At 38.3% G+C, this 14,376-nt stretch overlaps 1 protein-coding gene across 2 annotated transcripts in view; it reads left to right on the top strand.

Moving 5' to 3' along the window:
* MTX2 (metaxin 2) overlaps positions 1-14,376 on the top strand; it is a 33,883-nt gene that overhangs the window by 12,744 nt on the left and 6,763 nt on the right. For both annotated transcript variants that reach the window (XM_048309649.1, XM_048309648.1), the window contains 3 exons: positions 1,315-1,362; positions 2,339-2,385; positions 14,128-14,200. In XM_048309649.1, the coding sequence (XP_048165606.1) occupies positions 1,315-1,362; positions 2,339-2,385; positions 14,128-14,200 (168 nt within the window). The remainder of the gene's footprint in view (positions 1-1,314; positions 1,363-2,338; positions 2,386-14,127; positions 14,201-14,376) is intronic.

Genomic DNA, 14,376 nt, shown 5'->3' with positions numbered 1-14,376 from the left:
TTCCCAGGTTTTTTTCTCCGCAGTGAGAGATTTTATTATTTAGCATTATTTTCCTTTTCCAGTGTGTTTGTTAAATGAATAGTTTTTATCTCTTTCACTTTCCTTTGGGGAAAATTTATTTTTCCCTGAACCTAGTGGGGGAGGGGTGGTGACCTGCCTCCTCTCAGAGGATATATTTCTAAATTTGGCCAAACCAGCACAAGATTGTAGTACTGCAGACACTCTCTTAGTCTCTTTTTATTTAAAGATGTAAATGTACTTCCACCTCAAGAATTTTCACTCCAGGGCAAAACTTTAGTGAAGGGGTGTAAAACCAATAGCTGCTACGATAAAATATCAAACATTTTTTCATGGCACTTAAATGTGATTAGTTGCTTTCTCATGCCCATACTAGTATAACTCTGATAGGCTCTGTGCCTTAATGTTAGAGGCAGTGACCTTCACAAAACTGTGTACAGTGTTTTAAGCTTTACATTCTGTGTGACTTCCATAAAAGTTAATACTTCATGAGTATCCAAAAGGAATGATAGTTAGAAAACTGTGCATTTTTTTAGTTCGGGTTCTAAAGGCAAAGATGCAAAGCCTTACTTAAGTGACATATTTATGCTTGATCCACACATAGCTATTTATAGATATAATTGCTTTAAAAAATAATTTACATGATTAGAGCATAAATTTTGCGTACAAATAGCTATTTTGGGTAGAATGCAAGTTTGAACTGATATTTAAAAATAGATTTTTAATCAGACATTAACAAGGAATGTAATGAATACAAAACAATGTGATGAACTGTTACCTTAATGCTACCATTAACAGTAAATTGGTACTGATTATTATTTTTGCCTTCTCTTATATTCGAATGGTGTTATGATTGATTACATGCAATGGTTCTCAACTGGAGGATGTGATTGTCTTTTATTTCCTTGCCACATTTTTTTTAACAACTGCTCAACTGTTTTGAACTGATGATTCAGTTTTTTGAATGCATATTGACATTCCCATTTTAGGGTTGAGCAGTACATAACTTACAGCAATAGGCAGCTCTAGTCATCTTGGTGGGCAGAGTTCCGACATGCCCTTTTATCTCTTCTTGCAACATTACATTCTAGGACTTTCATCTCTGTTATGTCCCTCTGTGAGCAGGAGAGAAGTACAGGAGAAGAGAGTGACAGTGGGACATTTTTAGGGCAGGTTAAATATTGCATCAGCATCTTTGCAGTCTAAATTCTTGCTCTGGGTAACATTTGTGTTCAGTTAACATTTGCAAGTACATTGGCATTCAGCTTGCTTAATTAATTTCTTCTCTTTCCACAGCCGCAGAGCCTTGGCCTGAAAATGCTGCATTGTATCAGCAACTGAAGGGTGGGTACACTGGTTTTGGCAATTAAGAATTACTTTATTTTTAGAAAACACATTAAATATGCACTAAGATAATTAACTGCAAGGAAGCACAGAAACTGTTAAAATAGTCCTTTGTGTTTTTTGTTTGGTCAGAGGTTTTAGTTATGCTTGCATCTGCCAGTATAAACTAGCTATTCATGGCCTATAAGGTCCTTGGTTTATTATTGACTCATTATATTGGCTGCTGTAGCCAGTGTAAAATGATGTGGTTGCAGGCACAGTTGGCAGATTTACTGCACCAATAGCTGAGGCAGCAGATTTTTGAAGTCTTGTGGTAAAGTGGGCTCTCAGTAAAAAGGAACTGTTAAAATGTATAGGCTAGGATGGTTCACTCTCCCTTTAGCAGCTCTTCATATATCATCAGATCACATTATGGCCCCCATTTGGGGCTCAGCAGCCTGCTACAGTTGTCAGAAGACTGCAAAGTAATGAAGACTAATAGGTAGCAGCTCTAGTCTTCTAAGCATGGAATTTTTATTGCAGTGAACTTGTCATCTTTCTTTTGTGTGACAGACCTAGACACAGTGTGCAATATTAGCTGCAAGCTGCTTTTATAGGTTTCTGAATACTTTTTAGCCAGAGGAAGTATGAAGATGCAGTTTTATTTAACTTTGATTAGAAGGAGAGTAATTGGCATAAAAGTCAGGCATTTATTTTTTTTTTCTTGTAGTATTTTTTATTGAACATTGGTGGTAATATATGATAAGTGCAATTGCATTTGCAGGAGAAAAATTCTGGTATTTTTTTTTCCTGTGTTTTAATATTCATATCATAGATTTTCTAGTCCAGCTGCATAATAATTATATATGTGCTCCTTGTTTTATGCATAAGAAATGCAACCCAGAATGGTTTACAGTTACAGGTCAGTAGCTAAATGGGCACTGTTTTTTTGTAATTGTGTGGTTTATTTTTTTCTTCTTTTTTTTTCTTTCAACAGAGGAACAGATTTTGCTTTCTGATAATGCATCTTCCCTTGCTGTTCAGGTAAAATATAATATTTTCTAAACTAAAGATGTTAGTTCAAGTTTATTTTTTAAATTACTACCTATCTAAAGTAACTATATTTTGCTAAAATATTAATTTAAGAATTATTTCTGCCAAAATCAATTACTTACTTCCTGCATCTGATTTGCTTTACATTGTCATTGAAGTGCCAGAGCCTAAAGGATTTGAGGATTTTGAAAGTCCTATGTAGAGTGCCACTCCTTGTGTTCCTATTTATATTGGTCTGTGTTCAGTATCTGCTTGCCTACATACTCTGGGGACTGTGCATGGTTCATACCATTTGTCACTCGTTATGCATGTTTGTCTTGTAACATCTTGCATGATGTTTGCCAGTTATTTAATTCTCATAGCTAATACTGCCCCAGACTCCAGGCATATTTGCTTCATGCTGTGAGAATCACCTCTTTCTATGTTTCTGGTAGGTTTTTTTTCAGTTTCATCATGTGTACAGGCTCCAATGTGGTTTTTAGAAATAGTCCATATAATTGACAAACTTGCACCTCTAATTGACTTAATAGCACCTCTGTGGCTGTGAAGTCCATGTAATCTCCATTAACCTGTTAGGTTCAGTAACCCCAAATCTCAAGGGGATGTTTTCCCCATTAGTAGTGATGGCCTGGCTGTCAGAGTGGTGGGGAGCCGGATGTCTATAAGGTTCTTGATCTTCAAAGCAAGTTTGTGGCTGCTTTCCTTAGCAGGGAGTTGCACTTTCTCCTGCTTCTTGCTTTTTGTGTGTGGTCTAGCTCAGAGAAGCTTGAGCAAGCAGTCTTCGAGGGCTGTCCAAAGAGATCACATCTCATTTACCAAAAATGGGACACTTGGAGATTGTAACTGATGTTACTGGTAAAAAGGTAGGGATCCTTTGATCATGGTAGTTCCAGGATCTCAACTTTTTTCCTTCCAGTCTGGCACTCTAGGAGATACCTCTAAGAGTAAATTTGATCACAGCAAGAAGATAGCTTTATCCTTTGTTGGAAAGAGGAATCATCTCTGATATGCCTAATAAATGGGGCAGTGTTTATTTGTTTGAGTAGTATGTTTTATGTTGTGCTTCCCATAATGCAAATAATTTTGTCTGTTGCTTACTTGATCTCAGTGTTCCTTTTTACCCCAGCAACTGTATTTTTGGGGGTGCTCATGAATTTTCTTCTCGTCTAACTATACATGTATGTGTGGCTTGTATTTAAAACACAACCCCCCCCCCCAACTCACCAACAAAATAACCCTAAAATTTCCTTTTCTAATGCATCATTTTTCTTTACTGTTTGTAGTACATTGTTATCCTACACATGTCACTTAGATGATAAATTAACTATAATATATTAAAAATGCTTGTTTTTCTTCAATATTCTCTAGCTGGACAGCTGATAGTAGCCATGACTATAAATATGGCTCTGGTAGATATCTGATCTTAAACTTTATAGAACAATTCTGTATTGGGGATTTGTACTGATTTTTAAGAATCTGTGTAACATGGTTGTGACTGTCAAAGAATAACTATTCTTGGTATCTGTATCCATTGTGAAATGGTACTAGGATATGTAGTGATCAGAGGGGTTTAAATACATCAGCATGTTTTGCATAAGGAAATTGCCAAGATCCTCTCTTTCAGAATTTGCTTTTTATTTTGATGAGAGCCTGTCTGTTTATTGGATTTTTTTTTTAAGGGGGTAGTGGGAGTTGGGGGGTGTGTGTCTTTCTCAAAGGAAAGTTTGGGAATGAGGGATAGGAGGAGAAACAGGAGCTGGTACCTGGGACTTTTTTCCTACTACTATTACTCTTTTTCCCCCTGTTACTGATTTGGCACATGAATTTTGCCAGAGCAGGTACACAGCTTGTTTGTCCTTGTTGAACTTCCATGTGGTGAAAACATCAGAAATTTGAGTCAAAAGAACTTGTGGAATCAGCCACCATCAAATCTTTAAGAGACACGGCTAACAGCAAGGCTTGGAATGTGCTGCAGCCAGTCTTTCAGGTATTTTATAAAATCTCCTTGTAGCCCCTCTTTGTAAAGCTGCTCTCAGATAGGTCTCAGAGGGAGGTACATGCTGGTATCTACACATAAAATAATGGATACAATCCAGTGCTACAGTAAGTAATTAGTCAGAGTAAAACTCCGCTGTTTTGAAGTTGCCAACCCTGCAACACGGAAAGCATTTCACGTACTTCTTGTCAATGGAGCAGATGAAGCAGACAGCAGAGCAAGATACTCTTACTGCAGATGTAATTAATGAGTAGAGAGGGCTGCAGGTTGAATATAGGAAGCTGGTTGAGTCTTGCTGTTTTAATAATGATTGGGCTTACAACTTCTCATTGTGCAATAAAATCTACATGTAATAGCTACACGTCAGATGAGAGAAGGGGTGACAGTCTTCTGGGAATTGCTAAGTAACTGTGCTGGTGCCTTCAGTAGTTAAAAACCAACCAAACACAAAAATCCTTCTCATCTTGTGGAACTTCTCTGTTGATTCTGGTAGGGTTGTTTATTTTTGTTTGTTTGTTTTTTAATTCATTTTCTGCTCATTGTTTATTTTGGAAACAGACTAATTTAGCAATTTCTTTGTCTTTTACTGGGTTCAGATTCTTTGTATTTTCTGAAAATACAACATCAAGTGAGCAAGTGCATTATCTCTGGTACATCTTGGTATTTGCACTCCTTGTTTGTTAACTTGAAGTAGTGTGTTATAGAGCCAAGTCCACTTGATCTCGGGCTGCAAAGCCTTGATATTGAAAGAAATTTTATTTTCACTGCAAATGAATTAAAATCAAGGGAAAATAATCAGTAATGATTATCCAGCTATTGGAAAGAGATTGTAACAGAATGAAGGCTCTGTTCTTGTGAGACACTCATCCCTCTTCCCATCAAGGTTAATGAAAACACACCTCCTGGGTAACATGACTCATGGTTAAAACCATTGTCCATGTATTTATTGTGCAGCTACCATTATACGGCATTCCTGCTAATCAGGCTTAGCTCAGTAAAAAAAGCCACCAAACCCAATACACAAATACATCTCAATAACAAAACAACACCACAACTTCAAGGAGGGAAAAATGGAGTTTGAAGTAGATTAAAACTGAACTACTGTATGAGAGTGTATTTCAGTCTGAAGCAGAGGGCCTGTCCAGGCTCTGTCTCCTTATTGATGCCTGGTGCAGGTAAAGCCATTTTGTTTAGTGCCTGGGTGCAAGTAGTGTGGCTGAGTAGGAGGGAGGGGGTTAATACAGCTGCACTCTGCCAGGCCTCTTGCCTCAAATGGCAGCTCAAAGCATCTCTTGCACTGTTCCAACTTGTCAGGAAGAGGAATGTGGATGTTGAGACTGCCTCTTTTATTACAGGTTCTTCTGGAATCTTTATGCAGGTAGTCTCATAGTCTTGCTCAAAATTGGCTGTCTAAAATATTCAAAATTCTGGAAATTCTGACAGCTGTCCTGAGATTAGAGAGCCTGCAGCTCATTTTGTTACGATATGTATTAATTGCTTGTGCAGTTGATGTCCTTGTAAGTGGTCTTAATATATTCCAGGCAAATGCTTTTAGAATTGTCTGTTCTTAGTCCTGAATGACAGAATGAAGTTTGGGCAATTTAAAATTGTGTTACACAGACCAATTGGTTATTTACTTCAACAAGTAATCAAATGAATGTGTAAATCATACATGATTAATTGCCCTTGACAGATTTGTGATTTTTTTCTCTGTGTGTGTGTGTGTATGAATTGTGGTTTGGTTTTTCTCTAGACAAAACATTAGCAGAAATTTGAACTTGTTGCTGAGTCTTAAACAAAGGCTTGGTACTGAAATGAAAATCTGCCAATCCCTTTTTTTTAAAGAAATAAAAGCTGGAATTCTTCATGATGAGAAATGCAGTATCAACATAATCAATCTAGCAGCATAGTGTTGTTGCTGAAAACATGCTTAAATCCCAAGCTGTACAGGTACTGTTTGTGAGTGAAACATCTTTCATGTAGTTCTAAGATGAAATTACCTCTGAATGAATAGAATCTTCATTTATCTTCAAAACCTCTGTGCTACCAGTGAATCCACTCTTTCCACATTCTACAACAAGAATTACATTATACCATTAGAGCAGTGCCATGATGCAGTATAAAATAGATTGTTTTGGAGAATGAACGTGGCTTTGCTATAAATTACATTCACAGGTACAGAGGAATTTGTTATTTTGTTTAAAATAGTCACAAATATAATTAAGATCTTAATTTATGTTAAACTACACATGTGGCCATTACCATAACTGGATTAGGAATTTAATCTGTCACTCAAGCAATGATACTGAACAGTTTTCATTTATAACCTTAGACACACTATTTCAGTTAAAGGGACTGCAGCTGTTTGATATGAAAACTGAATTATTCTGTAGATTTGTTCATGGGTTTTAATTTTAAAATGTGTTCCTGCAATAAAGTAGAGGGTAACTCTTCAGTTGTCATCACATGCTGTCCATTGTATGCTCATGAAATAACATGAAAATGAAAACAGAAAACGCATTTCACTCTTCCTTCCTAACAGTATTGTGTGAGTGCCTTTAGAAGTGCTGCTGAATAAGAGATGGCTTGGAATGGCTCGTTCTTTATTAAAAACTAATCATGAATATATCTTCTTCAAATGAAGCCTGGTCTGTGCCATCTGAAAATAGTGTTCCTCATGTGGGGACATAAATTGTGAACTATTTGAGTCTTGGCATAAGTAATTTCATTCTTGCCTCTGATCTCAGAAACTGCAATCTGGATGTGATTTACTTCAAGTTGTAACTCATTTTTAATGAGTGTATGTGTTTGCTCATATGTGTTTTTCTGGGAGGGAACTGTAGGGGAAGGGGAGAGCATTGTGATGGAGCTCTGACAGGGTGATTTGCTGCCTGATACGTGTCGTGTGTCCAGCTGATGGTGTCCAAACAGCCCTTCCTTAGCTGGGCAGGGCAAAGAGGAAGGGAGAGCAAGAGTAAAAATCACACCTAAACCAATTACCTCTAGGAATAAATACAAAACTCCTCCCTCCCTGCTCCTATGCCTTCCTATTGTATTTCATGCACAGTCACTTTCCATACTTGTCATCCCAGGAAGACACAGTGGCACCCCTTTCTTGCATTGTTCTGAGGGTGGCAGCAGCAGCAGCGGAGATGAGAATGTCAGTCACGTGTGAGAAGAGGAGGGAGGGGAGGGAGGAGGAAGGGAAGGGTGGGGTGAGTTGTCCTGTGCCTGGCTGTGGTTTCTGGGCCCTGGGCTTTTGAACTGTGCCAAATCAGCACAAAAGTCATTGTTCTGATTACTTTTTTACATAATTGAAATCCAACATCCTACTTACATTTTGAATTTTAAATTGGATGGGCTATAAGAAAAAGCAAGCCTTACATGGATTGTGTCCTTTAAGCAATGCTGTTGTAAATATACTCCATAATTCTGGCAGGAGGTGTCACCTGCCATGACTGAAATGAATGATAGGCATAAGATATTTGATTAATTTTGTAACAAGTGTCACCTCAAAGCTTCCTATCAGCCCTGTTCACATAGTACCAGTACTTTGTTCTCTCACAGCAAAACCACAAACTTCCCTCTTCCACCTGACTTTTAAAACAGAGTGGCTCATGCTATTCTCTGTGAGCAGAAGGCAGTGCAATACAAACCATAGTCCTTTGTGGATCAATGTGCAGTGGGGCAGGAAGGGCACTGAGAGGCTTCTCCATACTTTTCTTCAATTTGTTGTCCACAACTCTTTCTTCCCTACTCTGTAACAGTAAATATTGGGATGGTAGGGAAGAACATAAATAATTAGTCTGGTTGCATCTCTTTGCCTCCCTCTTATCCTTTTCTCCTCATGGATATGCAGAAACCTCCATTTCTGTCTACGTCAAAGTCTCCCATTAAAAACTGGGTGCACAGGGGCAGTAGCAGCACTGTAGATTCAATGGTTTCAGTCTGGAAAAAGGGAGGTATCATTGCTAAAAATGTATTTCTCACATTTCTTCCTTCCCTTTTTGGGTGCCAGGTAATGTGACAGGTAGAGAGGCTGGAAGAGTGTGAGAGAGGAGACTGTTAGCCTGCAGGAAAGAGGCAGAGAGCATGTGTAGGAGAGAAGCTGACAGATCCTATTAAACCAAATTTTTATTTTTTAATGCCTTTATCTGTTTCTTACATTAAACTCATCCAAAGAAAGGACACACTTTGTTCCAGAAATAACTGTACGTATGTGTTTGTAGCAGACATATTAACCATAAGCTGCTAAGCTGGACAGTTTTCCCGACATCTGTCTCAGCCATTGACCAGTGTCAATACTGCACAAGAAATATGACCCCAGTTTTTAAAATTACCATAATGCAAATAATCAGTAAAATATATGGATAAAGGAGGCACTCTTGCTCATACCAGGGGAATAAACTCAGTTATTTCCTATCTGAATTTAATTATTCTTGTTTTATGCTGCATTAACTAGTATAAGCCATGAAATTATTCATTGCTTTTAAAAGCCTGAGAGTGTTAGTTTGATGTCCTTCAGTTGTAGTGAATTCTATATATTTGTGCTCTAAGGAAGTTTCCTTTATTTGTGTAAGTTTGCTGGGCAGTCACCTTGTGATCTTCTGTAATATGGGCAAGGGTAAATAAGAGTGTTAATTGCTCCTCTCAAAGTTAACTCTTTGAATAGGTGTTAAGCATAAAACCTGCCCCCCCCAATTTACCCTTTCCAGCAGGAATTCAGTTCTGTTACCCTGCTCGGAGTCTGTTTGGAAGAGTCATTTTCAAAGGATCAATAAACTTTTTCAGTGAACATCTTTACAGTTACTTTGGACCAGAAAACTTTAGATGAAGAAATGTGTATTAGTTTTACTACAGACATGAGAGCTAATTTTTTTCCTCCTCTTCTGAAGAATTGCTGCTGCTGTAGTATTATTGGGTGAGAATCCTGGTTGAGGAGGATCCAGGTTGAGGCCTATAGTAGTCAGCCTCTTAGTTCTTTGGTAATACACTTTTTTTTTTTTCCAGAGGAGAAGAGAGCTGGAAATTTAATGCTGTTATTTGGAATTACAGGCATCTTTACAAGGTAGAACAGGCTGTGCTTAGTTAAATGTCTTGTTTCTAGTTTTGCTGTTAGTGCTTTGCTTGCCATTTTTAGGTGAATTTTCACAAGGGTGTCATTAACTAGCTTGTGTGTTATTGGAATTCAGTTGGCCCCTTTCAGTCCTTTTTTAAGTTGATCAGCCAAATTTATGATGTTAACAATAATCTCTGATGTACTAGAATAAGCCTGGGCCCTTGATCTCTCAGACTGCTCAGCTTTTGATGCTGTGTCTTTGAAGGGGTTGATGTCTTCATAAATCTCAGCAAAACTGCACTGGGGTGGTTTCAGCCTTCCATCTCTTGCCCAAAAGCACTTACAGGAGCTGAGCACACTCCCATTTGCTCACAGGAAAATATTTCTCTCACAAGAAAAGCAGGGGTAACTTGCCTGCTCAAACTGTGTATGTGAGAAGGGAAACAAGATGTTCTGAGCTGAAGTAATCAGTGTTCCATGGCATCTTTTATCAGAGTTGGAAGCCATGGTGGTCTGATACCATCTGCACACCAAATGTGCTGGTTCTTGACATTCTGCATGAGTGGTCAAAAAGGGAACAAATCCTCCCTTGATCACTGGGCTAAAGCATGTAATGAGATAAAGACTCAGAGAAATTGCTGCTTTGTCCTATATTCTCTCTCTAGGATTTCTTTGATCTGTTGCAATTATTACTGTTTTTGTAATAGTTCGTGCCACTTAAGGTCTAACATCAGTTCTTTTCTAATGTCTAGCATATCTAGTTGAATGCATCAGAAAAAATTTTGAGATTTTCTGACAGTGGATATTTATAGGAATGCATTGGTCATGATCCTTGTCCATGTTTTTTTCTAAAAGAAACCATAATTTCCATAAATATGGAATGCATTCACTTGAAAAGTCAAAACCACCTCTGTTGTTAATGCTAATAATTTCCAAAGCATGTCAGTTACATCAATGAAAAAATGTAAGTACTCATAGTAATGCAAATTGCAAGGCTTATTTCTTAGGCTGAGCCCTCCTAGTTTGGGATAGTACTGTCTTCTTAGTTACTGATTCACATGGGTTTTTTAGTTGACTTGAAGGGTGTCCAGTGGACTATTAGTTTAAGCTGAAGCAAGAAGTAGATACTGACCTACTTCTCTAGTTAATGATTAGTTAAGCAGTGTAGATCCAATAAGGATTAAATTTGTCTTATATTGTGGACCTTTCCTTCATTTTGCTGCAGAACGAGGAGCACTTAAAATTGAACAGGTCATGCTGTGGATACAAGTTACAGCTCATAATAGACAGACGTACTGGTCTTTTTGTTCCCTGGGCTTCTATCTTTTAAAAGATGTAATAGCAGGGTTTTTAAAAAAATTCTTTTCTTAGGTTGATTGTATTTTATATTAGGTTATACTATTAATATTACATACTGTATTACGTATTTAGGTTTATTTCATCATTCATCTTAAAGCCAATCCTAAATATAGACAAAGACTGAAGTGGAACAGGTCTTGGCATGGGGATGCTGAAGGGGGTTGCTGGTAGAAGCCTTGTAAAGGTGCTAAAGGGGCAGCTCCAGTAGTCAGTGGTCACTGTTTCAGAGCCTCGCAGGAAGACCGATGTGCTAAATGCAGAACTGGATGGGTTTTAAGCCTATCATTCTTCAGTTAGTCTCCCATTTAATGAAGCATTCATCAGGACTGAAGATGACTATTCTGAGGAAGTTTTCTCAGGTTTTTGGTTTGGTGTTTACTTTAGGGTCTTACTAATTTTTTTTTTCTTTTTGGTTTTTTTAACTGAGGGTAGAGTGAATGATTTCTAACATTACTAGAATCTGTGCTCTTATTATGAAGTGTAGCAAACATTTTTATGTCGTTAATATTTATTTCCACAATAGAGCTCAAATCTAGTTCATCCTTATCTCTTCTCTTTTCTTTACAAAGTTCAAAAAGGCACATGGACCCAGTGTGTTTGCATTTTTGAAATTACAAAATGTCAGCATATTCTCAAGTCCCTTTGTACTAGGCCAGAGACTGAGGTGAAATTTCCCTTCCAGGTAATAAGAGTTGATATTCCTTGCTCTGTGGATGTTTGTTGAGCAGAAGGGGAGAAAGAAAGGTCAGATGTGATGAAAACTAGTGTAAACTCTTTAAACTGAAAAGATTTTCAGAGGCACAGACTATTTTTTGTAGAAACCTTGTGCTACATAGGAGCCTGTGTACAGTGCAGTATACAGTAGGCAATAATCTGAAGCAACTTGTGTAACCTAAGTATTCTGTGCAAGCATGTCCTATTTTTGATACGCTGATACGAAAAAGTAAAAATAGTTCTCTGATTCACCTCCTTTTCCTTAAATGTGTCTCTGCACTTGCAGCTTTTCACTTATTCATGTGTTGCCCTAACTCCAGTGCAATTCAGACTTTCTTTTTCTTCTAGACTTGCAGTCTGAATAGTACATGGCAGTTACAAAATTCATCTCTGCAGAATTGCAGAGTTAATTTAATGCCTTACTGTGAAAGAAATTAATTCAGTAAGCCTAGACCAGTGATGAAATTCTATGGACCTGTTGTTTGGTGCCATTTGTTCCACTGCAGCACAGTACTGTTGAGAATATGGTGTTAGCTGCTGGTAGAGCTTTCAGAAGAATGAAGTCTGTGTACCAGTTGAGTTGGTATATATTTTTGGCGTCCAGCAGTGGCATAGGAGCATGTATGTGATCTAAACCAAAGTCTGCGTTCTTGTCTCTTAACTGTTTCCGAAGAAGTTACATATAAAGCCCCAGTTTGGGCAGAAAACATGATACATGTAACAGCAGCTGGAGCAGCATGGACATTGCCAGGTCCTGCAGAGCCAGCAGGCAAAGGAACAGATCTAGGACTGAGACAGAACAATGCCTAAATTACTTACATTACTGAAGAATTAGTCCTTTGGGTATTCTTACTGTTTGCATGGAATTTGTGGTGCCAAGATAGCAAGATCCCCAATTTTTGATGTATTCTGATGGGAGCACAGACTTGGTAAGTGATATGCTGTCAAACATGGCCAGTGCTTTGTATTTTGTGTGATGGCTGCATCCTTAAGCAGTAATAGAGGTTCTATTTGGGATGAAACACTCTGGAGACCAATTTATTGCTAGATAGTGCAAGACCTGAAGTATTTGACTTATGTTGACCATGACTACTACCCTCTCCTTATATAGCTGTCTATGTCTCTGTCTGTATGTGTATTGGCTTCCTAGCAGAGCTTTAAGTTAGTTGCGCTGAGGAAGTCAGAAGGTGTAGAAATCCACATTTCTGATATATTTTGTAGAGCCTTCACAGTTCCGAGGTGGGCTCTTGTCAGCTGTAATGAATGTCTTGTGTAGCAGTTTGTGACCGTAGTTTAAATTGAGATTCGGATTCGAGTCAGGTCATCTAAACATGCAGGAGCCAAATATCGTAATGGACTATGCAGTTCTTCAGTTTGGTGGGAAAAGGACCAAAGTTTTTGGCTTTTTTTCCCTGGATGGGTTAGAGTTTGTAAATAAGCCTTGAAGAGCACAGGTGAGAGGAGAGGAGCTGTTGAGGTTATTTTTGTTTCCTTGATGAAGCCACAAAGTTAGGAACAGGGCTGATGATAGTTCATGACTTAAGGTCTCATTTGGTGCAGAGATGAGCAAATCTTAAGGTCAAGGTTTAGGTTGCTTTCATGTTTGTGATTAGAGGCTGAGCAGCTAAAGATGTGAGAGTGCAGTTTACTTCCAGATCCTGCAATCTGAAGAGCAGGGGGGAGGTTTGTGTAGAAAGTGCTGTGTTACAACAGCATTTTTCTTCATGGTGGGAGCCTTGTTGCTGTAGGCTTTTTTTACCTCAAGTCATGTTGTTTAAATAGGCAATAGATTAATTTTGGAGTCTGGAGTTGTGATCTGTCTAATTGCAGAGACAAAATGAATGATAGGACTTAGCTGAGCTGTGAGAGTCTCTAGAGATTAAGAGATTCCTTATTTGCCATGTTCTGTCCAAAGTGCAAATACTTCTCTTGACATTTTGGTATTTCAACAGAAACAGCCTATGGATTTTGTGGTAGTGGCAGGTGCTGACAGAAATTGTTAGCCTACTGAGAGTGCTTTGAATCGAAGCACAGAGATAGAAGGAAACAGTAAATTGATCACTTATGCTCTCCATGAATCCCATAAATTAAAAATAATATTTTGTCCCAAACCAGATTTGTGCTCTGACTGTATCATAGAGCAAAACTTCTGGCAGCTGTTGTAATTGTAATACGGGAAGGTGCCATATGTGTTTGCCATGTTACACAACATGAACTTGACTAGCCAGCTTTAGCCAGAAGAAATGAGTACTGTGGTTTTCAAAAGGGGCAAAATGTCACTTGATTTTGTACAGCCACAGCACTAATTGTGTCTGAAAGATACTGACTGCTTCTTTGCCCATCTTGAAAAAAACAGTAAAAATAGATGAAACTGCATTAGAAGAATTCCAGTCAGTGACTGAATGATAAACAGTTGTCTAATGAAGTTAAAATCCCTTTGTTTTTCTTTTGCTTACGCTTCTTTCTTCCTAAAAACAGTATGCAAGGAGCTATACTTCCTAAGTGTGTGCTAGGAACTAGCTAACACAGTCAAATGTATTGAGAACACCACATTTGTTTGCCACTGGTATATGAATGCTTTTCAAATGCAACTCTTTGTTTCCAGGCCTTTTTGCAAATGTGCAATCTGCCAATCCGGGTGATTTGCAGGGCAAATGCCGAGTACATGTCCCCATCTGGTAAGTGTGGCCTTCATTTAGATTACTGTGTTATACCTCCATTTTGATACCATGGCAACTATGCCTTGTCTTGCTGATAACAGTCGGGCAGTGCTACTGTGTGTGGGTTGCCTTTCCCCCTCCTCTCCAGTGCAGTTTCTCCTCTGCAAACAATCAAAGCGATGAAATGCAAAGGA

The sequence above is a fragment of the Corvus hawaiiensis genome, chromosome 7 (genome assembly GCF_020740725.1).
Source record: "Corvus hawaiiensis isolate bCorHaw1 chromosome 7, bCorHaw1.pri.cur, whole genome shotgun sequence".
NCBI lineage: Eukaryota > Metazoa > Chordata > Aves > Passeriformes > Corvidae > Corvus > Corvus hawaiiensis.
Note: the sequence above shows the minus strand (reverse complement) of the source record. Positions and strands in the feature narration are given on the sequence as shown.